Source organism: Podarcis bocagei (assembly GCF_964188305.1).
Source record: "Podarcis bocagei genome assembly, chromosome: 8".
In the NCBI taxonomy this organism is placed as follows: Eukaryota; Metazoa; Chordata; class Lepidosauria; order Squamata; family Lacertidae; genus Podarcis; species Podarcis bocagei.
The window spans coordinates 92,808,553-92,829,612 of NC_138133.1; the positions used below are offsets into that span (position 1 = coordinate 92,808,553).

Genomic DNA, 21,060 nt, shown 5'->3' on the forward strand with positions numbered 1-21,060 from the left:
TGAGGATTGTTCTGCCGTGTGCAAGTCCATGTCCTTCTGCTTGCTGGTCAGGAAAGCCCCCCTCTCCAGTTGCCCCAGTGGCCACGCCAAGGGTCCCCGGCTCTCTCGCCTCCCAGCACTGCAGAGCAGAGGCATTCAGAGTCCTGCTTTCCTTTGCAGATGAAAGCCTGCTTTTCTTGCTTGCAAGAGGGTGCTCAGTCTCTCCCCAGGGATGGGCTGCCGTAAGTTCATCTTGGGTAGAACCACAGGGCTCCCAGTGGCAGCAGCAGCAGCCAGGCACAGGCCGGAAGATTCTGTCTTTGTTTTGCGCGTGTGGCTTTTCCATCTTTCCCCTCGTAATCTCCTCCTCCTCCTCCTTCCTAAATCCATAATCATTTAACTCCGAATCGCCGACTTCCTGTCTCGGTCTTTACTCTGCAGAGGGCCAGAGTTGGAAAAGAAGAGAGTTAGACAAACACACCTGGGAGCGCAAGCTGCAAGTGTGGCTGTTCCAAAGCTCCAGAGAGCAGCCAGGTGCACAAGGGATTTTGCTCATTATTTCTCTCTTTATTAAAAATATTTATAACCTGCCCCTCGATCTGCGCAGATTTCAGGACTAGTTCTGGAGCATGAAATAGCGAACAGTGCAACAACCAACTATAAAACACATCATCAAAGACAAATAACTTCATCTGAAACTGAAGAGCATGTTAAGCAATCGCCAATTAAAAACAAACAAACCTGGGAAAATAAGTTTTAACCTGGCACTAAGACGGTAACAATGTTTGCGCCTTTCTCAGTGCAAAGGGCACCATTTCACCATTTTACAGATGGGCACCATTCTCCCAACTATACCAGTCCCCATGATGGATCACAAGTTTTTCTTTAGAAAACCCTCCAGGCTGATATAGGAAGAGGCACTGCTTCAGGTATTTGGGCCCAAGCCATTAAAATCTTTAAAATGAAGCCTCAACAGCTTGAAAGGGGCTCAGAACCAAACAGGCAGCCAGTGTCATTTGTTCAGAGCCGGTGCCACATGGTTCTGTATGGCCCGTCCTGCTTTTCACTTGTTTCTACCCAGCGAGAGGCTGGGCCAAAACTCATTTGTGCCAGGGCCATTTTCTAGCCCTGCAAACCCCCCCCCCTTGCTTCCAATGGGCACATTCTGTACCTCCCTCCACACATACCCCAAGTCACTGGACGTTTCTCCCATGTAGCCTCTCCTGCTATTATACTATTACTTTGTTTAACAAAATTTATATACTGTTTGATTGTAAGAACAACAACTTTATAAAATAAAATGTTTAAAATACATCCAAGACCTTGGTCAGCACAACCACAGTTACTTCATGTTTTTCAGTGATTCTAGCTCACAACACGGCACTCATTTTTCTGTGGATGCTGAAATCTGGCTTCCTGCTGCAAAATTTCATCTTCCATTCGCCTCCCTCTTTCTGCAGCTAAAACAGAGGAACCCTTTTTCCATCAGTGGGATCTGTTTCAGTTGCTGCATGCAGATCGCAGGAGGGCTAATTTGGTCTGAATAGATCACAACACTACGTCATTTGGGAAAGGGCCAGCTTTAGACTCTGAGTAGACCCAGTGCCCGGAGAAGCAGGTCCCTTCTACACAGAGCACGTGTTATCTCTTGCGAGATTCCCCCAGAGTTGTTTGGGGTCGCCTGCCGAGCAGCTGAAGCAGAGTGGGGGGTTCCTTGGGGCTTTGGCGGAGTGCTGTGAGTCAGGCCTCTGCTTCTCAAGGAGCTGCCCTCGCTGCCTGCCTGGTGCCTCTCCCCAGCACCACACGCTGCACCCCGGCATGGCTTCCTGGCTGCCACAGCCACCCGTAACAGGCAACCTCATCCTTTGTTAAAGGGGAGATGGGGGGAGGAGGGGGGAGCGCAGAAATGGTAAAATTAAATTTCCCAGATGTTCAGGCCCCAGGAGCTCTCTTGCTGTCTGGAGAGGAAATGGGGATTCGGAAAATCCCGCCTCATATTTTTTTCCCCTATCACCTTGCCTTTCCGCTGCCATTAAGTTAAGCAGGAACAGTAAATTAAGGGGATTGCAAAGCAGGCCCATCTTTGGGGGAGGAGGAGGGCAGGAAAGGCCCCTCCAAGCTGCTGCCTTGCCCCAAGCAGAGAGCAGCACAGCCGGCCTCCAGGTCCCGTCCCCCCCCCCTCTCGCCACTGGAAGAAAGGGTGGCAGAGGACAGAAGGACCCTGGAGTAGCTTCTTCTGCCTTTTAACTGGCTAGGTGCTGCTTGCTTCAGCCCCCCCCCCCAATATGCGCTGTGCTCTGGCTGGAGCTTAAGAGCGAATGGATTTTCGGGGGGGGGCAGTTCTGTAGCACTCTTAGGTCACAGGGGGTCTTCTGATGAACTGGCATTCATCTGCAAAAGTTTGTAAGCACAAGTAAAAAGGTGGTCACCAAAATCACCCCATAATATTTTGCCAGGGGGTGGGAGGTGCAAATAGGACTCCTTTATCCAGCATTAAGCAGCAGTGCTGCCTATCTCTCTCCTGATCCACCTTGAGTTTATGTGGACTAGGAAGCGTCACCATGGAGAGCTAGCAAGCACAAGGCAGAGGGCCTCTTGTGTGTGATGTTCACCTTGGGTTCCAGATGGGGAAGTTGGCTCTTAAAATCACATCCCTGGTCATCTTCACCGTGGCAGAGCAGCAGGCACAAACAGCCTTTGCTCATGCTTTTAACTTCTGGCTTTCCACAGTGAGCTCCTGAGCTTCGTCTAACCTCCAGGAGAGGTTCTTGCTTTGGACGAGGTGGGGAAGGTTTTTGCTGAGTGCGTCAAGCAAGCAGCTGCTGCCTGTTGCACAATTTCTCCCTTTCCACATCATATTAGTTAAGCTTTGCTTTTTCTATCACTAACATGAGTGAGAATTCCCACGTGGCACTTTCCCTGTTTCTCAGAGTGGCCTCCTGCGAGTGGAGCTCAAGGAATTGGCTCCCTGGTGGCTCCAGTCACACCTGAATTTGAAGAGGCAGTGAAAAAGTTATTTTATATCTTCAGGAAGCTTGCTGCTTATTCTGTCCCTGCTTTTCACTTCTTCTTTTAATATATTTTTATTAAAGATTTCTTGGTTTGCAAAAGTATATGCAATGTGTCTTTTTTCAAGTTACTGTACAGTTTTTGCAGATCGGATTCACTTGTTGAGACATTAGCATTACATAGGAACCTGCTTTTCACTTCTGACCTGGACTTTTCTTGCAGCTCCCACTCTGCCTGGGGGGCGAGGGCAGCACTGTCTTGCTGTTTCTCTCCCCCCCTCCTCCCCCCTTCCCTGTCCTGAATGCCTGACCCCCATAGACCTTAGGAGGTGAGGCTGCCTCTATAGCTTTTGAGTCCACTTAGCCCCCTGCTGAGCTGGGACTTCAAAGTGGCAGCCTTTTCCTGCTCTTAAAGAAACAGCTGCTGGGGGGGGTGTTACAGCGCAGTTCTTTGCTGGGGGAGTCCTCAGCAAGCCAACTGCGCTTGCTTCCATTGACTTCACCAGTGTTGAAGCAATGATTCTTCAACATCAACTCCGTTGGACTGGTCATGTTGTGCGGATGCCTGATGATCGTCTTCCAAAGCAACTACTCTATTCTGAACTTAAAAATGGAAAGCGTAATGCTGGTGGTCAACAAAAGAGGTTTAAAGAGTGTCTCAAGGCAAATCTTTAAAAATGTAATATAAACACTGACAACTGGGAAACACTAGCCTGCGAGCGCTCCAGTTGGAGAACAGCCTTTACCAAAGGTTTCATAGACTTTGAAGACACTCGAACTCAGGCCGCAAGGGAGAAACGTGCTAAGAGGTAAATCCACACCGTGATCAGCTCCCACCTGGAAACCTATGTCCCCACTGTGGAAGGAAGTGTGGATCCAAAACTGGCCTCCACAGTCACTTAAGGACTCGCTGTTAAAACCATGCTTATGGAAGACAATCTTACTCAACTACGAGAGATCGCCAAAGAGAAAGAGACTCTTCCCGTCCCCCAGCCTCCTCTCAGGGAACCAGGGACAGCCAAAAGGCAGTCAAGGCATCCTGTCCGGCTACAGCCCACAAACTGCTCTTTGCATTCCGAGAAGCCCCAATACTTTATCTCTCCCCAACACCCCAATCTCCTTTTTCGTAAATAGCCATTATTGTTGCAGAAAGATGTTGTGGCTCAAAAAAGGCAAAGGTCAGATCAGGTGGCAAGGAAAAAGCAGCCCAGTTTAATTGCTTCGAAGGCTGCGCTTGCACTTTTTGCTGCTGAAAAGTGCCTCAAGGAGTACTGCTTGCATAATGGCTTTGGGGGCCAGTTCTTTCTGCTTTGTGTTTTGTTGATTTTTAAAAATCTGTGGACTGCCCAAGGGGCATGGTTAATTGGGTGGCATAAAAATACAACTAAAAAGCCTGTTTGTATCTCTGAAATGAGGGGCAACGTGGCATTACAGCCTTGTGTTGACACCAATCTCCCCACCACCCGACTATCTCTATGAACTTGGGACAGCAACTTCAACAGCAGTCGTGCCAGTTTGCTGGGGAGAACCCAGCCCCTCTACTAAGAAAAAAAAACCCAAACCACAACACCCCCAGCCCCTCTACTAAGAAAAAAACCCCCAAACCACAACACCATTTGAAATGGCAAGAGACAGGTACGGGTGCCCCTCATGCTTGATGCAGATGCCACATTTTGCATGTGTGGCCAGTACAAAAACACCCCACATTTTTGCTCTGGCCAGCAGGCAGTGCCTCAGCGCGTTTATCAAACATTTTGAAAGGATGCTTCAAAATGGCGACCCACGCCATTACAGTTTGCTCTACTTCATTGCCTTATTGATGAACGTGCCATTACTTGAGTGCAGCTAAATAGACCTAGCCGCAGCCTTCAATTTAGCAATCCATTCCCAGTAACACATGCAGGGCGCCCCCCCCTCTCTCAGAGCTTTCTACCCTCTGCTTTCCATGGATCAGGTCAGCCAATTGGTGGGAGGTTCAGGGTGGACAAGCTCACCTCCTCCTTGGGGACTGGTTTATAAGCCTCCCTAGGCATGGCGACTGGCACTGAAGGCACAGGGCGTGCACTTTAGAAATAAATAAATAAAATGCTCTTAAAAACCCTCTGGCCACTGTGGGGAACAGGATGCTGGACCACGCACACCTGTGGTCCACTCCTGCATTGATGCATGTTGGGGCAAGTGGCAGCTGCCACAGCCAGTGAAAGAGGTGGTGGTTCTCTAAAATCACAGGTAGCTGCCAGCTGTGTTTCTTCACAGCAGGAGAGCAGCTCTGTGTGAAGGGGGAGCAGCGGCGTGGGGACGTGCACATGGCAAGTGTAGGGCTGTTCCATTCCTAGTGTATCTGCCTGCGCTTCCCCTCCGTCAGTCGTCCCTAGTTGGCATGATGGGAGAGGCAGCAGCAACGGTGGGCTGGAAGGTGGATCCCTGGAGATCAGGTCAAAGGGCAGTTTGCCCCAGGAAAGTATTGGCAAGGCTGGACTGCATAGGGGACACAAGTGGAAGGAGCCAGCGGGACAAAGGGGAGGACTTGGCCTTTCTTTGAACCAGCCTCTATAAGTCTTGGCTCCTGTCAGTGCCCCTGCCACGCTTCTAACATGCTCTTTCCCCTTCCTTCGGGGTGGGTGGGTGGGAAACTGGAGCTCGGTGGTACAGCACCATGTATGGAGAAGGCTCCAGGTTCCAAACCTTACGGGCATCTCCAAGTAAAAAGGTTAGATAGGAGGGGATGGAGAAGGGAGCCCTACCACCCCCTCCAGATTCTGAGAAGCCACTGCCAACCAGAGTGGACCATACTGGCCCAGGCAGGCAGTGAGTCTCAGGCTGCTGCTGCTTCTGTTCCACAAAGCAAAGACACCAAAAAGCCACTTGGTGTCTTCGCATCCATCTTCTCAACTAGCAGCCGCCATCTCCACCCACGCTCAGGGCAGCAAGAAAGCAATTCAGTGGGATTAAGAAACTGCTCCTTCGCTTTTCTCTCCATGCAAAGAAGAAGAAAGAGGGCAGCAGTCTCTGACTTAGGGAGACGGGAGACGCTGCCACGGATGAGGCTACTCTTCCCCGTTGTGTCTGTGCTGCTACCTTTAACTTTTCAGGCATCCCCAGTGAAAAACAGGCGACTTGCTGGGTCGGACATAGGCAGATCTCACAGGAATGTGGCGGTATCAACAGTGTCAGCAGTAAAATGCCCATAAGAGTACAAATTGAGGGCATTCTCTCCACTTTTGATTCCTTTGCATAGCATTTGAGCATCCCTACAGCAGGGAGAATCAAAAGCCTTCCTCCCAGGCTGCTTCTCAGCATTTCCCTTCTTCCCGTCATTAATTGCAAATAAATTACACTCAACCTCTGCACGACTCCATAGGGACATTCCTCAATTCTCCCAGCTTTTTGTTTTTTTTGTTTTTAAATTGAGGGGGAGTATTTTCAGAATCCTATCTTAATCATTGTTTGTTTATTTCAGATTGAATTAATTGATAAGCAAAGAAATGCCACTCGGTCTCTTTTTAGAAGAGTGGAGAAATGAGTTCTTGCACCGCCATAACTAGGCTGTTGCAATGGGGCAAGCTTGTGTTTAGCAGATCAGTTGATAATAGTAGAAGGAGGTTTGCTCTGCACAGGAAATGTTTGGCAAAGTATTAAGGCAAAAGCCAGTGGGGTGCTAGAGATGGTCACTGTTCCTGACCTGTATCTCCCCCTCCTCTGCCATGACCTTTTGAAGTCCCCCTGCCTCACAGATAAGTTTACAGATTTAGTTTCTGTTGCAAATCTCCCTTTTCACGCTGCTGAAACTCAAGAAGGTGCCTTTCCCCAGCTTCCTCCAGAGTTCCTTGACTGAGTCGGGAGGCCTCTCTGTTCCCATGTGCCACATGCATGCCCACCTATGCAACATGCTGCTCCCCCAGAATGTCAAGAGCATTCTTCCGCCAACACCCTCGTGAAAGCAAGTTGCTCCTTGCTTTTTCTTCCCCTTGTTCTACATTGCTTTATGTGGGGATCTGCACATAGGCTGGAGTGGGCTGAGCTTTTTGGAACAGCTTTGATGCTGCTGCTCTGTGCTTTCTGCCCCAAGAAGCCTTAAGAATTTGGCTGCTAAGAAGCTGTGCCCCTGCCCTCACCACATGCTCAAATCCCCTTAGCTTGGGCATTTTGAACTCTCAGCTTTGGGTTCGTGGGGTGTAGGAATTTGTTCATTCTGAAATGCGGAAGCCAAGAGCTCATCAAATAGACCAATAAGTAGATTTACGCACCTTTTAAATTTGCATGATAACGGGTCTCAGAGGCACAATCTTCTCTCAACAATTTCAGCCCAAAGACAGCAACTCTGAGAGTGAAAGCAATTTGGAAATTACACTGCGAATTCAGGGCTATACCACTTTTTAAAAAACAGCTTGCTTTTTAAGCAGTGTGTTCTCTGTCAGTGCCCCACAAATAGCAAAGATGTTTGTTTTGCAGTGTCCTAAACCTTCCTTCCTTCCTTCCTTCCTTCCTTCCTTCCTTCCTTCCTTCCTTCCTTCCTTCCTTCACACCATTTAGATCAGTTGGGGGATCTGTTTATGACACACCATTTCAGTTAGGAAGAACTTGGCTGGAATGTGGCAGTTGCCAAGCCTTGTGCCCTAGACAGCTGAGGGCATGCAAGACGAGGGGGTCAAAGGAGCAGAGGTCCCAGCTGGCATAGCAGCCTGCCTGCCTTTCCCCCTCTGCCCCTGTCATTCTTGCTCATGCTGCTTTGCTCAGCAGCCTAAGGGATCTGAGCCCCACCCTTCTATGTACCAACTTCCTTGCCTATCCCATGTATGGTCTGCACAGCAAAGTCACGCTTGTCAGCTGCCCTTCCTTTTCTGCCCCTCATGGGCTGAGAGTTTGCAGAAAGGAGAACTGCCCCCTTTGCGCTGTCTTTCTGGGAGGGTGAAGGTGGAATGGACCGTCCAGGGGGTGCCTGCGGTTCTACCCAGAGCAGCTGGAGTCCGATATTTAGGTGGATGGAGCCGTCTTGGCACTTGGGGCTCCTTGGACTCCCTGCCTCTTTTACTCTGATAGGAAAACAAAGGCTGTGTGGGGCGCTTTGTCTACACACGCACACAAGCCCAGAACTTTCCCCTTTTCTTTGGGACGGTTGCAGATGTGCAGCACCTCAGTCAGTTGGTTCTTCTCTGTAAATAAAGGGCTGAGGTGAAGCAGCCTGAACGGCCAGGATTGGATTTTTATCCTTTTTCCTCTTCCCCCATTTTTCCATATGCCATAAACGTTTTTATTTACTGAGTATTTAAGAGCTTCATCACACCTTAACTGCAGTTGAGGTTTTGTAACTGGGCGCAAGAAGAGGCCAGAGTGGTGTGTCTGAACCAAGAGAGATTTGGGGACGGGAAGGAGGTTGCCTTTGGGAATGCTTCCAGATGCATTGCAGTGCGTGGTCTGCGTGGCCCTCTCCTGCCGGGGCTGGAAATAGCAAATGCACAGGGCGACCTCGCTGCCACAGGGGGCTTTGCTTAGCCCCCAGCTCTCTAACTGGTATGCTCACAGGCAAGCCATACTGGTGGCCACTCTCTGGATTTGGTCCCCAGCACCTGATGCCTCCAGCCTGTCAGCCGTGGGTAGCCTCCCTCTTAAAACAATGGTCATGCCAGTAGCTGTTGGCAAGGAACTCTGCGGGTCACTATTTGTTAGTCCTGAACCTGCTTCTAGCCAATTTCATTTGATGATCCTGACTGCTAAGGAGTCACTTCTCTTTCTGCGTTGCCAGTGGCTTTATCAGTTTTCATGCTCCATGTTACCTACTTCCCCCTCTCCACACAACGCAGAAAACAGCTACAAGGTGAAGGCTTCATCAGCAATTATTATTATTATTATTATTATTATTATTATTATTATTATTATTATTATTATTATTAATGGCCCATGCCAACAACCAGGTTGTTTTGCTGGCCCATTTTCTGTCTTCTCTTCAGAGTTTCCAAATGTGGACACACTGCAGTTCCCAACAAGTTCCATTATGCAATTAGTGTGAGTAAGGAATTTCTTTCTTTCTTTCTTTCTTTCTTTCTTTCTTTCTTTCTTTCTTTCTTTCTTTCTCTCTCTCTATCTCTCTCTCTTTCGCTCTCTCTCTCTCTCTCTCTCTCTCTCTCTCTCTCCCACCCCCCAAGATTTCAGACTAAAATGCAGCCAGTTCCCAGTAGCTTGGAAGTCCAAACCAATAATCTGATAAAATAAATTAACCACAGGTTTCAAATGTGGGGTTTTAAAACTAGAACCATCATCTTCTAAGGGGGTCAACAGCACAAAAAGATTGCTAGGCGATTTTCCAGGTTGTTTGCTTTCATGCTAGCTGAAAGGATATTCCTTGTTAAAACACAGTCAAAATAGTCCTTTCTGCTGGAGTGTGTTAAAACTCCCTTTTGGATTAATTTTTCCCTGTTGTTCAAATGGAAATTGCTGGGGCACTTGTTAAACTAACCTGCTTAATAAGAGACCAACGTACAGCTGTTGCATATCCAATGGATATGTTTTTCGGGGGGTGGGGAGTAGGATTGGGGGGGGCTGGAGACCCTCTGCATTCTGGAAAGGACCATTGTTCTGGCTTTTTTCCTTACTATCCTAATTTTATTTTCACAACAGCCCTCCGAGGCAGTTGAGACTGAAAGCAGCTTGCCTCAGGATTCCTATTACACTTCAGGGCTGAGTAAAGATCAGAATGGGACGAGGTGGAGGTGTCTCAACCTCCCAACCTAAACTTTTTTTGGGGGGTGAGGATATATCTCCTGCTAAGCAGGCAATAGTGCTCATGACGGAACAGACTGCAAATCCAGCCACTGCATAAGAAGACAAAAGTAAGCTTACAGCTACACTAAGGGGGGCTGGTTTCTCCTCTACAGAGAGACTCCCCCCCCCCTTGGTTTACGAGAGGAGCAGTACGGAGGATGAGGGGCAAAGATGGTGGGGGATCTCGCGGGAGGGCCAGGTGAGCTGTGCTTGCTGCCCATAACTTGGCTGGGTTGAAGTAGAGGAGGAATCTCAAGCAGCCCAAACCCCCATGCCTGGGACGAAGGTGGGAAGGAAACCCCCATGCCTGGGACGAAGGTGGGAAGGGGCAGGCAAGGTGGTTGCTCACTGGGGAGAGAAAAGCTAAGGAGATGAAAGAGGGAAGTGACGGGTGGACAGGCAGTGACTTAAAATGCTTCCCTCCTTCCTTGGAAGCCCCTTCTAGCTCTTCATCTTGGGCATTTCCCCCAGACTCATTCCCAGACTGAAGAAGTGGCGGCGAAACTGGGTGGTAGCTGAGGATTGGTGCAGGACAGCCGAGTTGCCGTTGCTCAGGGCTGGGGAGTGGAGGGAGGTGTTCCTTCTCTCTACCCCAGACTCACCAAGGAGCTCAAGCCACTCATTCTCTGGACAGAGACATGTTTACCCAACCCTCTCAAGCACTGCGGCGAAGTAGGTGTTGCCTCGGACAGATGCCCTTCAGAAAGCCACACACCCCCCCCCCCCCAGTGCTGGCTTGCCATTTGTGATGTGCAAACCAAGTGTGACCTCGGGGTCTTGGTGAGGGTGTTTATTCTCTGGGCCCCTTCGCCAACACCTCTGGCTTCTCCCTGGTCTCTTGAGCTGCCCTGTTTCCCCTGCTTTCCTTGCACTTATCAGCTCCCCTCCCAGTCCTTTCCAAGCACCATCTCTCTTGGGCCTGCTTATGAGAGAAGTTTAATAATTCCCTCTGGAAATGAAGTCTCCCAGAATCCACTTTGGCAGCAGCGCTGACTGTTCCTTCCCGCACCCCAGAATCGTCTTAACCTGCAGTTTCTTTGTGCTCCTTCCACCCCCTCCGCCCCCCCTGCAAGCCAGGAGAGCCCAGGACTTACCATCTTCCTCTGGTTGCTGAGGCAGAAAGTGCAGATCTGTTTGGGCTGGGAGTTTTCGCTCTCCCTCATGGGGGGACTACTGCTGCTGCTGCTGCTGCTGTGGTGGAAGAAGGCTGGCGTGGTGTGGCACGGCTGCCCATCTCCACACGCGTCCCCCACCAGGAGGACGTTGCCCAGGTGTGAGATGTAGCTGGAGGCCAGGCGGAGCGTCTCGATCTTGGAGAGCTTCCTGTCGGCCGGCTCGGTGGGGATGAGTGTCCTCAGGGCGGTGAAAGCCGTGTTGACGCTGTTGGTGCGGTCCCGCTCCCGCGCGTTGGCCGTGTGGCGCTGCCGGGGCTCCCTGTTGATCCGGTTTGCCTTCTTGCTGCGGCGCTTGCTGCTCTTGAGTCCGTACCCGCCGGCGTCCAGGTGGTAGGGCTTGTCCTCGGACCCCGAGCTCTCGCTCCCATCCTCCTCGTCCTCCGAGAGCATGCTGATATCCGGGTAGAGGAAGCGGCTGGGGGCTGAGCGCAGCATGGCAAAGGAGGACATGGCTAGGAGGTCGTGAGAAGAGAGTTGGGGGGTGGCTTCCTCCTTGTGGACCTGCTGCCCTGTTACCTCTGCTCTCTCATCCTTTCGTAGTTCTGCGCAGTGCAAGGAAGAGGTGGGCAGGCAGCTCCCAGAAACTCCTTCCCCCTGACGCCTTGCCGGTGGTTTTCATCCACTTTCTCTGGCTCCTCTCCTAGCTGAGAAGGAGTTAAGCTCCGTGGTCACACACTGCGCAGCTGGTGTCTCCTCTTTGCACACGTGTGTGTGCGTGCTTGCATGCGCTTAAAGCTGCTTTTGGAGTGTGGCAGGAGCCAGAGAGCATTTTATAGCACCAGTGAGTGGTCTGTCAGACAAGCCCCTCCTTCCCCTCTCCTCCTCTTGCTCTGCTTGCAGCAGTTTCACGCCTACCTGAGCATTCCTTCTTTTTCCGTTTGGGATGGAGGGGGGGTTGTCAGCCGGTGGCCGGAGGCTGTGGGGAGAAGGGGAGCCCTGTGTGGGCTTCACCTGTTGCTGCCTCCAGGACCCCAGACTCCCAGCCTGGCAGATGTGCTTGTGGGGTAGAGACCACAGAGGTCTTTGTCCATAAAAATTCTTCCGCTGCTATCGTGCGCTCAGACTAGAGTAACTTGGAGACGTCTAGCCCTGCACATCGTATTATTTGAAAGGATGGGGTGTGAAGCGCATGGTGACTGCTCTCTTGTCTTGAAAGGATGGGGGTTTGGATTGGGGGGAGGGCGCAAATGTCTCCATTTGGTTGCTCAGAAGCCGCCACAAGCCCAAGAGAGCAAATGCTGGAGCAGAGGTGGAAGATGAAGGGGAGCCAAGCTAGACCCCCTGGCAAGGGGCTTTCCCTCCCCCTCGGAAGAAAGCCCACTTGGGGACGAAGCTGAGCCAGTTTGGACATTAGTCATTCCTGGAGAGAAGTGAAGAACAAAGAGCAGTCCAGTCTCTCTTCCCTAGTCACTTCCCACCAAGCAGAACCAAATCGATCCTGCTGCTAATGGAGCACAGCAGGAAGGAGAAGCCCTCCTGCTTCCACCAGGTCTGCTCTGGAGAAGCATTAGAGGCAGCTCCCTCTCCTCTTTCTCGCCCGGATGCCTGCCTTTTCAGAGCCCCCCAGGACCCACGGAGCAGCACTTGCCTTTCCACCTTATGAGGGCATCCAGCCACACTCCTAATGCCTGATACCCTAAGCCAGGCTTTCCCAAACTTGGGTCTCTGGCTGTTTTTGGGCTACAGCTCCCATCATCCCTGACCACTGCTCCTGCCAGCTAAGGATGATGGGAGTTGTAGTCCAGAAACAGCCGGAGACCCAAGTTTGGGAAAGCCTGCCCTAAGCTAAGGCAAGCAGCACACCACTCCTTTCTTTTGCCTTTGTGGCCCCACCCTGAGCTTTCTCTCCTGTGGCGCTTATGCATACAGATGGTTCCTTGGAATGAGCCGGACTATTTGGTCCATATATGGCCCAATATTGCCTGGCTCTGACTGGCAGCATGTCTCTTTCAGCAAAAGGCCTTTGCCAGCACCTGCCCTCTGGAGATACCAGGGCTTTTGAGCCTGGGACTTTCTGCCACTCAGCTACATGTTGTTGTTTAGTCGTTTAGTCGTGTCCGACTCTTCGTGACCCCCTGGACCAGAGCACGCCAGGCACTTCTGTCTTCCACTGCCTCCCACAGTTTAGTCAAATACTCAGCTACATACCCAATAGTTTTTCTCCCAAATGGGTGGAGGCAGAGTAAAGCCTTCACTGAGGTGCAGCACAATGGGGCTCCTCCTGGCTGTTTCTCTGCAGAAGCTCAGAAGCCAGGAGATTTGGGGGCGGGGGATAAATGCGCAAGAAGAGACCAGGATGCCAGGCTGACTTTTCTCCCTTGCCTAGCTGGCTAGACACCCCCAGGATTCGGCCTCCCTTCCCATCCGTATTTTGCTTTACACAGCCAAGAGGATAACCAACGTAGCACATAAAAAATAGCCCTTTTCATAAGTGGGTGGCCAGCAGGAGTAGTCTGGAATAACCAGGTTTGATATACCTCCTCTTCTGCCTGAGAGCAGCAAGGCTCTTCTCAACCCTCCTTCTCCCAGATCAGCCCATTCATGGGAAGGCAGAGCGCAGGGTAGCTGCCTGGGTTTTTTTTGGGGGGGGGGGTGGAGCCTAGTGACCAGGTTGCCCTCCTTGCCACCTATTGACGCTTCCACTTCCTTCCTAAGAAGATGAAGAAACACTGGGTCTCCATAAAGGGGGGGGGGAGATCTGAGCAGTCCGGTGTGTGGCGGGGGGCACCCCTTCCTCTTCCCTCTCCACCCCCCAGTTCCACATCCCTCCACTGCCTTTCCCCCTGTCCCTCTCTTCTCCCCCTTCCCCCTTCCTCCACGTGGACCAGCTATTTTCAAGAAAGTGCTACTGGGAAAAGAATCCTTTTCCTTGCCAGGAATGCACACCGAGGAATGCCTGGGCTGTTCCAAGAGCAACTTCCAGACGTGTGGCTGAGTGACGGCAGCTCCTTGTGGAGTGGGGGGAGGACTATGGCAAGGGGGGGGAGGGCTGCAGCCTCCTTTGTGAGTAAGCGCTCAGGCTGATGTGTTAACTACACGGGAGGCGGAGGGAGGGGATGGATGGATGGCTACTGGCTGCTTCCACAGAGGAGGGAAAACTCTCCCCTGGAGCAGCTCTTGGCTGGCGCTTGAAATCCAAGCAAGGCACCCGCAAGGAAGGGGATGTTGATCATCTTGCCCCAACCTTGGTGGTGGCAACAGCAGCAGATTCACTAGGCACCCCCAGCCCTTCTCAGCCCCCTCCTGGCAGGCCAGTTTGGCCTCTTCCCCAGTTGAAAAGAAAAGGCTCAAAATTCTGCACCAAGAGGAGGGGCAAGGTCAGGATTCTGCTCAACCCGCCATTGTGTTTCTGAGGACTTTGCAAGAGAAGCTTGAAGCCCTTCAGGCACACGGCATTGGCAAAGCCGTGGGGGACCGAAGCTTGCTTTTACCAAAACTTAAATAAGTGGGAGCTGAGACCTGAGGTTGACACCAGAGCAGGATGCTGCTCTGGCCAGTTATTTCCCTCTTGGTGTGGGTGCTTGGAACCTTCGGGGGGGGGGCTTTCCAGTGGTTCCACGCCAAAGGCAACTGGTAGGCAGAAAATATGTACCTGGCAGCCTGCTAGCCAAGGAGGAATGCAGGGGGTGGCATGGGGACGGATGAACTGTTTGTTCCTTGCAAGGCCTGTGTAATCCAGGAGTGCGGCTGGGATCACCAGCCAGTGTTGTGGCTAAGGCAGCAGCGCCCCAGACACTTCTCCCTGGCGCAGTGCGCAGAGGGGCTCTGCAGTGCTCTTTGCACGTGCAGCCTGGTCATGCCGGGGGAATGCCTTGGAAGGGAGTCAGTTGGACATCCTTGGAGCTGACATCCTCCTCCTCCTCCCCAGGCCCAGCCAAACCTTCCCGGCTGGAAAATTCCTGGCAGGACCCTAGAAAGGGAGACCAGGGGTGCTGAGTGGATAGACCAGGGGAGCCTCTCTCTCTCTCTCTCTTCCGGGGCCCTTAACCACCCACTTCCACCACCGTCACCCCAGCCACTTGTTGCTTCCTGTGTGTGCGCTTATGGGAACCAGATGGTGCAGCCTCTGAGCATGCAAGGGCAGAGGTCACATTCACACCTCCCTCCCAGACAGCCTGTAATTGGGAGGAGGGGTCCCCTTCTCTTGTGCACTCTGCCCTTGAGCAAGAGGGAGAGGGGGTGCTGTGTGTGCGCGTGCGTGAGAGAAAGAGAGAGAGCGCAATGGCTGTAAGAAGTCAAACAAGGAGATCTATCTACCGTATTTTTTGCTCTATAAGACTCACTTTTTCCCTCCTAAAAAGTAAGGGGAAATGTGTGTGCGTCTTATGGAGCGAATGCAGGCTGCGCAGCTATCCCAGAAGCCAGAACAGCAAGAGGGATTGCTGCTTTCACTGCACGGCGATCCCTCTTGCTGTTCTGGCTTCTGAAATTCAGAATATTTTTTTTATTGTTTTCCTCCTCCTAAAACTAGGTGCATCTTGTGGTGTGGTGCGTCTTATAGAGCGAAAAATACGGTATCTATCTCCACCTCCTCTGGGAAGGGGTTTCTGTCTGTTTTTCTTCACTCTCCCCCATCACCACATGTGGCACCCCCATTCCCCACAGAAGAGGATGGGTTGGGGGGGTGCTCCCTGGGGTGCCCTCCGGTCTCACACCCAAAGGCAAAGGAGCTGCTTCTCCTGCCTCCTCTGCTCCCTCTTTCCAGAGCATGCCAAAAGTGGTAAATTCAGTTGTGTCTGCAGTGGCCTTTTGGGTTCCACTTTGATGGAGCTGAGGAGCCCATGAATGAAGGGCTTGACATCTCCCACCTCTGGGGGGAAACAGCTTTAGATATCCTGTGCCTTAAACCAAACCTTGGGCACATTGCATTCTGGGACACATGGTCTGCCTTGACGTGCTTCTCCAGATGTGTTTCCAGCGGTGTCCTGGATGCTACATGTGCACACGCTCCCACTGGTGATGGTGGCAATCTAATCAGCATGGGGGGGGGGGTAGACTGAGTTCTGCTTTCCCAGCCGGGGGCCAATCCAGCGAAGATGGAATCACAGCAGATGCGGAGCTGGCCGAGGCCAGAGCTGGGGGCTGCCAGCCCTGCGAGTGCTGGAAAGTGTGAGGCTCCCTCCTCTGCGCACGGCTGCTGACCACCCCCACCCCCTCTGTATTTTAACAAGTTTCTGAAGGGCGCCCATAAATCCCCAGCTCTGCCTTTAATGAGCCGCTTGCCGCGCTCGGTGGTGGCGCCCGGCCGTGGTTCCAATCATGGAGCCATTAGAGGCAGCAGCTGAGTGTAACCCACCCAGCCCTTTTTCGGGATTTGCCAGATGCCGGCCTTGATGGGCCTCCCACCTCCCCACACACCCCAGCAGAGGAACCGAGGGGTGACCATGCTGGAAAGAGAGGCGGAGGAGGAGGAGGAGCAAGAAGAGAGTGCTTTGCCCCCTGGCGGGAGCCCTGAAACCATAGGCTGCCCTGCCTGCTGGCCTTGCTCCACTTGCCCCGGCTGGCTTGGAGGCTGCCTTGTGCCAGGGCAGCCCACTTGGACCCATGCTGTCTTTTCAAACAGGCAGCCTCTTCAGCTGCAAAGAGGTCTTTCCCAGCCCTGCTCCTTGGTCCTGTTCACTGGAGAGAGAGGGGCTACCCAGGGATCGCACCTGGGACCTTCTGCGTACAAAGCAGGGCCTCCTCCCTGCATGCTGTCAGGAGGGAAGCTGGTTGCATCTGGTGGCATTTTCATGGTCCCCTGGGAAGGTCTTCAGCAGCACCCCTCCATGTCCGTGATACAGGCCAGGCTAACCCATCGCCCTGCGTCACCTTCACCTGTGGTGGCTGAAGCTCCTCATTACTCTGACACCCCTGGCTCCCTTATGAAGCCGTCCCTACCAGATGGTGCCAGCTGCAAGCCAGCAGGGTGGGTGAGGCTGCCTTCATTGGGTGGGTAGGGAGAGGCTGTCAGCAGGCATTGTGGTTCTCTCTCTGTGCCTCTGCATCCACCCTGCCTGGTTTGGGGGTGCCGAGTCAGGATTTGAGGCCAATCCAGGGGTGGCGCTGAGCAGTCTTGGTTTCCCTTGGACACCCTGCAAGAGCCCGTTCATGGGTGAGGGAGGGGAGCAGGTTGGACCTGCCATGGTGGGATGTGTGTGCGAGAGAGATGCCCTCCAGACCTTCCCCTGAACCTGAGCAGCTGCCTTCAGGCCTCCAGAGCTGGCTTTTGTCTTACCCCTCGCCCTCTTCCTCCTCCAGGACATCCGCAACACAGTGGGCAACATCCCCATGGAGTGGTACCAGGACTTCCCCCACATTGGCTATGACTTGGATGGGAAGAAGATCTACAGGCCCATCCGCACCAAGGATGAGCTGGACAAGTTTTTGGAGAAGATGGAGAGCCCTGACTACTGGTGAGGGGCTCTGAGCTGGCAGAGGATGGCAAGGGGAGGTGGGAAACGCTGAGCAGCTCAGTCATGTCCTCTGCGCACCCAAAGTGCTTCATGTGCAGCATTATCTCACCAGTCTTTGCGGCTGCCCCAGAAAGTCAGCCAGTGTCGTTACAGACAGGGCTGAGGCCGAGAAAGTGTGCCCAGCACAGGGCTAGCCTGAGACTCGGGTCCTGCCAACAACTCAGGCCCTTAGAGTTCTGCCACCTGTGCCCAACAAGGGCTGGTCGGCAGGGTGGGCAGCCTGTCTCTCCCCCCCCTTCACCCTCCCCTTTCACCCACCCCAGGCGGACGGTCCAGGACAAGATGACCGGAGTGGACATCAAGCTATCTGATGAGCAGGTGGATCTGGTGCACCGTCTCCAGAGGGGCCAGTTTGGGGATGTAAATTTCAACCCATACGAGGTAAGGAAAGGCCTGCCGCCCAATGGCAATGAGGCTCCTCCTCTTCCCCCGCCACTCTTCAGCTCCGCCCTCCTAAGCCCCGCCTCTCTTGCAGCCCGCCATCGACTTCTTCAGCAGCCAGGTGATGATCCATCCTGTGACGAACCGCCCAGCCGACAAGCGGAGCTTCATCCCCTCCCTCATTGAGAAGGAGAAGGTGAGCAGGAGAGGGAGGGAGGGGAGGGGTCTGGGCCAGGCGTCTCCCATCAAGCACAGGTTGTGCGGGGGGGACAGAAGGTTCAGGCATTATGAGGCCTGGCTCTCCAGGCCAGGCTGGAGTCCTACCCAGATCCCATGAGGTGCTCTTATTAATCCCCATATGCTCCTCCCCAACTAGAGGGCCCCACCCTTGTGGAGAGAAGGACCCCCCCCACCAGTATACCCTGGAGGCAGCCCTGCCCCTGAGGAGCCCCATCCTGGAAATGCCTTGAGCCACAGCGAGCATTTGGCTCTGGGCACAGAAGCCAGGCCACTGAACTGGCCACAGCCGCTGCTGCACACCAAGATGTTGCTGCTCAAGCCTGGTCAGAAGAGACATCCACTCAGTGCAAAACATGACCTCTGCATCAGCCAGCTGCTCGCCAGGCAGGTGGAGGCACCTGGTCCTAAACGTTCGCCTGCGGCAATTCTGGGTCCAGCAAGGGGCCCTGGAGGGCTTGCCAGCACTGTCTGCCCCTGAAAACACTCGCTAGCGTGCAGAAAGCAACATCTGGGCCAGGGGTCAGCAACCTTTTTTTGGAGGGGCCAGTTCACCGTCCCCCAGACCTTGTGGCGGGCCAGACTGTGCGCGCGGCAGAGAGGGCTTTTCTCTCTCCCCCTGCCTAGCTATGGTGCTGCCGGTGCAAGGGTGGGCTGGCTCCAGAGAGGCTCTGTAGACTGCAGCTCCTGTGCCTGTCCTTGCGAGCGGCAGAGGGACGATTGGCCCGAATGGGCTGTCTGGCTCCGGAGAGGCGCTGCCCAAAATGGCGCTCAGCCAGCTCAGCCTAGCCCCCTTCCTCCTCTACACAGGGCGGGGAGAAGTCAGGAGGAGGTGCCACGGTGTGTGATTAATGAAAAAAATTAAGGAAGGAATCCACGCAATCCATGGACCGGATCCTGAGGGCAATTGGGCCGGATGCAGCCCATGGCCGTAGTTTGCCGACCCCTGATTTAGGCGGTCAGGAAAGCATAAATGTACCTGAGCAAGAAGAAAGTTTATTGCCTGGAACACAGGAAAACAAGGAAATTGTTAGTGTTAAAAAGCAGGTTCCTAGGAAGGAAGCAATTCTGTGGCCCCACTTGAGGAAAAGTCTCTGGCCAAGGGGAGCCTTGAGCACCATGAAGGCCGCCTCTTCCCAGGTTCTCCTTACAACCACAGGGAGGAACAGGCAGCTGTCTCTCTCCTGGCTTCCTTACTGAGCAGGTCCCCATTTGCAGGTCTCCAAGTTGGTCCACGCCATCAAGATGGGCTGGATCAAGCCCCGGAAGCCCAAGGAGGACACGCCGGCTTTCTATGATCTTTGGGCTCAGGAAGACCCCAATTCCATCCTGGGCCGGCACAAGATGCATGTTCCTGCCCCCAAGCTCCCTCTGCCCGGCCATGAGGAATCGTACAACCCTCCGCCAGAGTACCTCCCTACTGAGGAAGAGGTGAGCCGGCAGGAGGTGGAGCAGGCTGGGGGGCGGTGGCTGGGAAAGAGAGTCTGTGGGCCCCACTCAGGTGGGGAGGCAGAACACACAGAGGGTCTCCTGGGGTCCCATCTCCAGCCGCTTTTCTACTTCCAGGTGACCTCTGTCTCTTTCTCTCCCTCTCCCTGCAGAAGCTGGCCTGGGAGCAGCAGGAGCCTTCGGAGCGCAAGCTGAACTTTGTGCCCCGCCGGCATGACTGTCTTCGCCGGGTGCCTGCCTACCCCCGCTTCATCCACGAGCGCTTCGAGCGCTGCCTGGACCTCTACCTCTGCCCACGCCAGAGGAAGATGCGGGTATGTAGAAGCCGCGGGGCTCTCCCGGGGGGGGGGCAGGGAAGGAGGAATATGCCACTCACCTTCCCAGATGGCTTCTAAGCGGCTTGCAAGTACAAAATCCACCCCAAATTAAAATCCACAGTGGAACAGTTCCACCAAAACATTAAACACATCCATAAAATGTCCACTAACACGAGGCAGTTAAGCGGCAGGACTGGAACAGAGTCGCCACCTGAGATGCTGGTGTGCAGGAGAGTGGCAGGGGTCTTGGCAGTCACAAAGCTGAGACTGCAAAGGTCGTTCCGGCTTCCAGAGGCAGACATCTCCGCTGGAAGGAGGAGGTGGCAGAGATAAGCCCCCCTGGGAGCTGCACAAAGCAGTCTGGCCTCTCCGCTTAAGGCAAGCTGCCTTCCTGGAGCAGAGGGCCCCGTGGGAGGCGGGAGCCCTTTGCCTGCTGTTTGCTCACGGCTTCCTTCTCTTCTAGGTCAACGTGGATCCTGAGGATTTGATCCCCAAACTGCCCAAGCCGCGGGATCTGCAGCCGTTCCCCACCGTGCAGGCCTTGGTAAGGCTTCGGAGGGACCCCACCAAGAGGAGGCAGGGCCCCCCTCTGGCTTTTATGCTGTGGGTGGGAGCAGGGTATAGAAGTCAAGTCTGTAAATGAGGGAAGAGACAGCCAGGGGTCCAGTACTGCCCTGGTCAGTGGAGTGGGCAGTGAGAGCGCTGTGTGAGGAGTCTGTGGCCCGTCCTTCCAGCCTTGCCTGCTTCACTCCCCTCCTTCTCTCGCCAGGTCTATTGTGGCCACACCAGCCTGGTGCGCTGCCTCAGCGTCTCCCCCAGCGGACAGTGGCTGGCTTCAGGTAAGCAGCGGCTCTGGACGGGCACCGGGAGGGGAGCAGGGGCCACTTACCCCTGCCCACCCTCACCCTGGTTGTTCCTGGGCTTGTGCAGGTTCCGATGACGGGACGGTGAAGTTCTGGGAGGTCTGCACGGCACGGTGTGTGAAGACCCTCCCAGTGGAAGGCGCAGTGAAGAGCTTGGCTTGGAACCCCAACCCCACCGTCTGCCTGGTGGGCATTGCCGTGTGAGTACCTTCTCCCTTCTGGGACCAGCCAGGGCGGAGAATCATTCAGGGCAGAGGAGGGAAGGCAGCAGGGTCTCTGAAGGATCTGTGGACAGGGCTCTTCTGGCTGGCTGAGTGGCACAAGAGGGATCCTAAGGGAAAGGCCGGCTCCTGCTTGGTCACAAACAAAGCTGCCCATGTCGCCCTGGCAGGGCCTTTACGCAAACCTTGTGGCAGCTCAGCTAGAGATGCTGAGCA

General features: G+C 53.7%; 2 protein-coding genes and 1 long non-coding RNA gene across 4 annotated transcripts in view; 2 read left to right on the forward strand and 1 right to left on the reverse strand.

The window, feature by feature from the left end:
• LOC308593217 overlaps positions 1-21,060 on the forward strand; it is a 285,688-nt gene that overhangs the window by 42,565 nt on the left and 222,063 nt on the right. The window lies entirely within an intron of this gene.
• BOP1 (BOP1 ribosomal biogenesis factor) overlaps positions 1-21,060 on the forward strand; it is a 65,008-nt gene that overhangs the window by 41,047 nt on the left and 2,901 nt on the right. The window contains exons 4-11 of the mRNA XM_081204595.1: positions 17,162-17,316; positions 17,640-17,757; positions 17,852-17,953; positions 19,213-19,425; positions 19,596-19,757; positions 20,224-20,304; positions 20,530-20,599; positions 20,691-20,823. Of these exons, the coding sequence (XP_081060721.1) occupies positions 17,162-17,316; positions 17,640-17,757; positions 17,852-17,953; positions 19,213-19,425; positions 19,596-19,757; positions 20,224-20,304; positions 20,530-20,599; positions 20,691-20,823 (1,034 nt within the window). The remainder of the gene's footprint in view (positions 1-17,161; positions 17,317-17,639; positions 17,758-17,851; positions 17,954-19,212; positions 19,426-19,595; positions 19,758-20,223; positions 20,305-20,529; positions 20,600-20,690; positions 20,824-21,060) is intronic.
• SCX (scleraxis bHLH transcription factor) lies at positions 240-12,527 on the reverse strand. 2 transcript variants are annotated; one of them, XM_081205243.1, is made up of 3 exons: positions 10,841-12,527; positions 7,235-7,308; positions 294-414 (listed from the first exon to the last, which is right to left on the reverse strand). In XM_081205243.1, exons 1-2 carry the CDS (start codon positions 11,369-11,371, stop codon positions 7,261-7,263), a joined length of 579 nt encoding a protein of 192 aa, XP_081061369.1. In that variant the 5' UTR covers positions 11,372-12,527; the 3' UTR covers positions 294-414; positions 7,235-7,260. The 2 variants fall into 2 exon arrangements, with proteins under 2 accessions (XP_081061370.1, XP_081061369.1); XM_081205244.1 differs by lacking the exon at positions 7,235-7,308 and having other exon boundaries at positions 240-414.

Excerpts from the sequence above, each read along its gene's own strand:
- SCX (XM_081205243.1), bottom strand. The coding sequence starts at position 11,371 with ATGTCCTCCTTTGCCATGCTGCGCTCAGCCCCCAGCCGCTTCCTCTAC. Across the intron at positions 7,309-10,840 it reads TCAGCAACCAGAGGAAGATG|AGTTGCTGTCTTTGGGCTGA; the intron begins GTAAGTCCTGGG and ends TTTCACTCTCAG.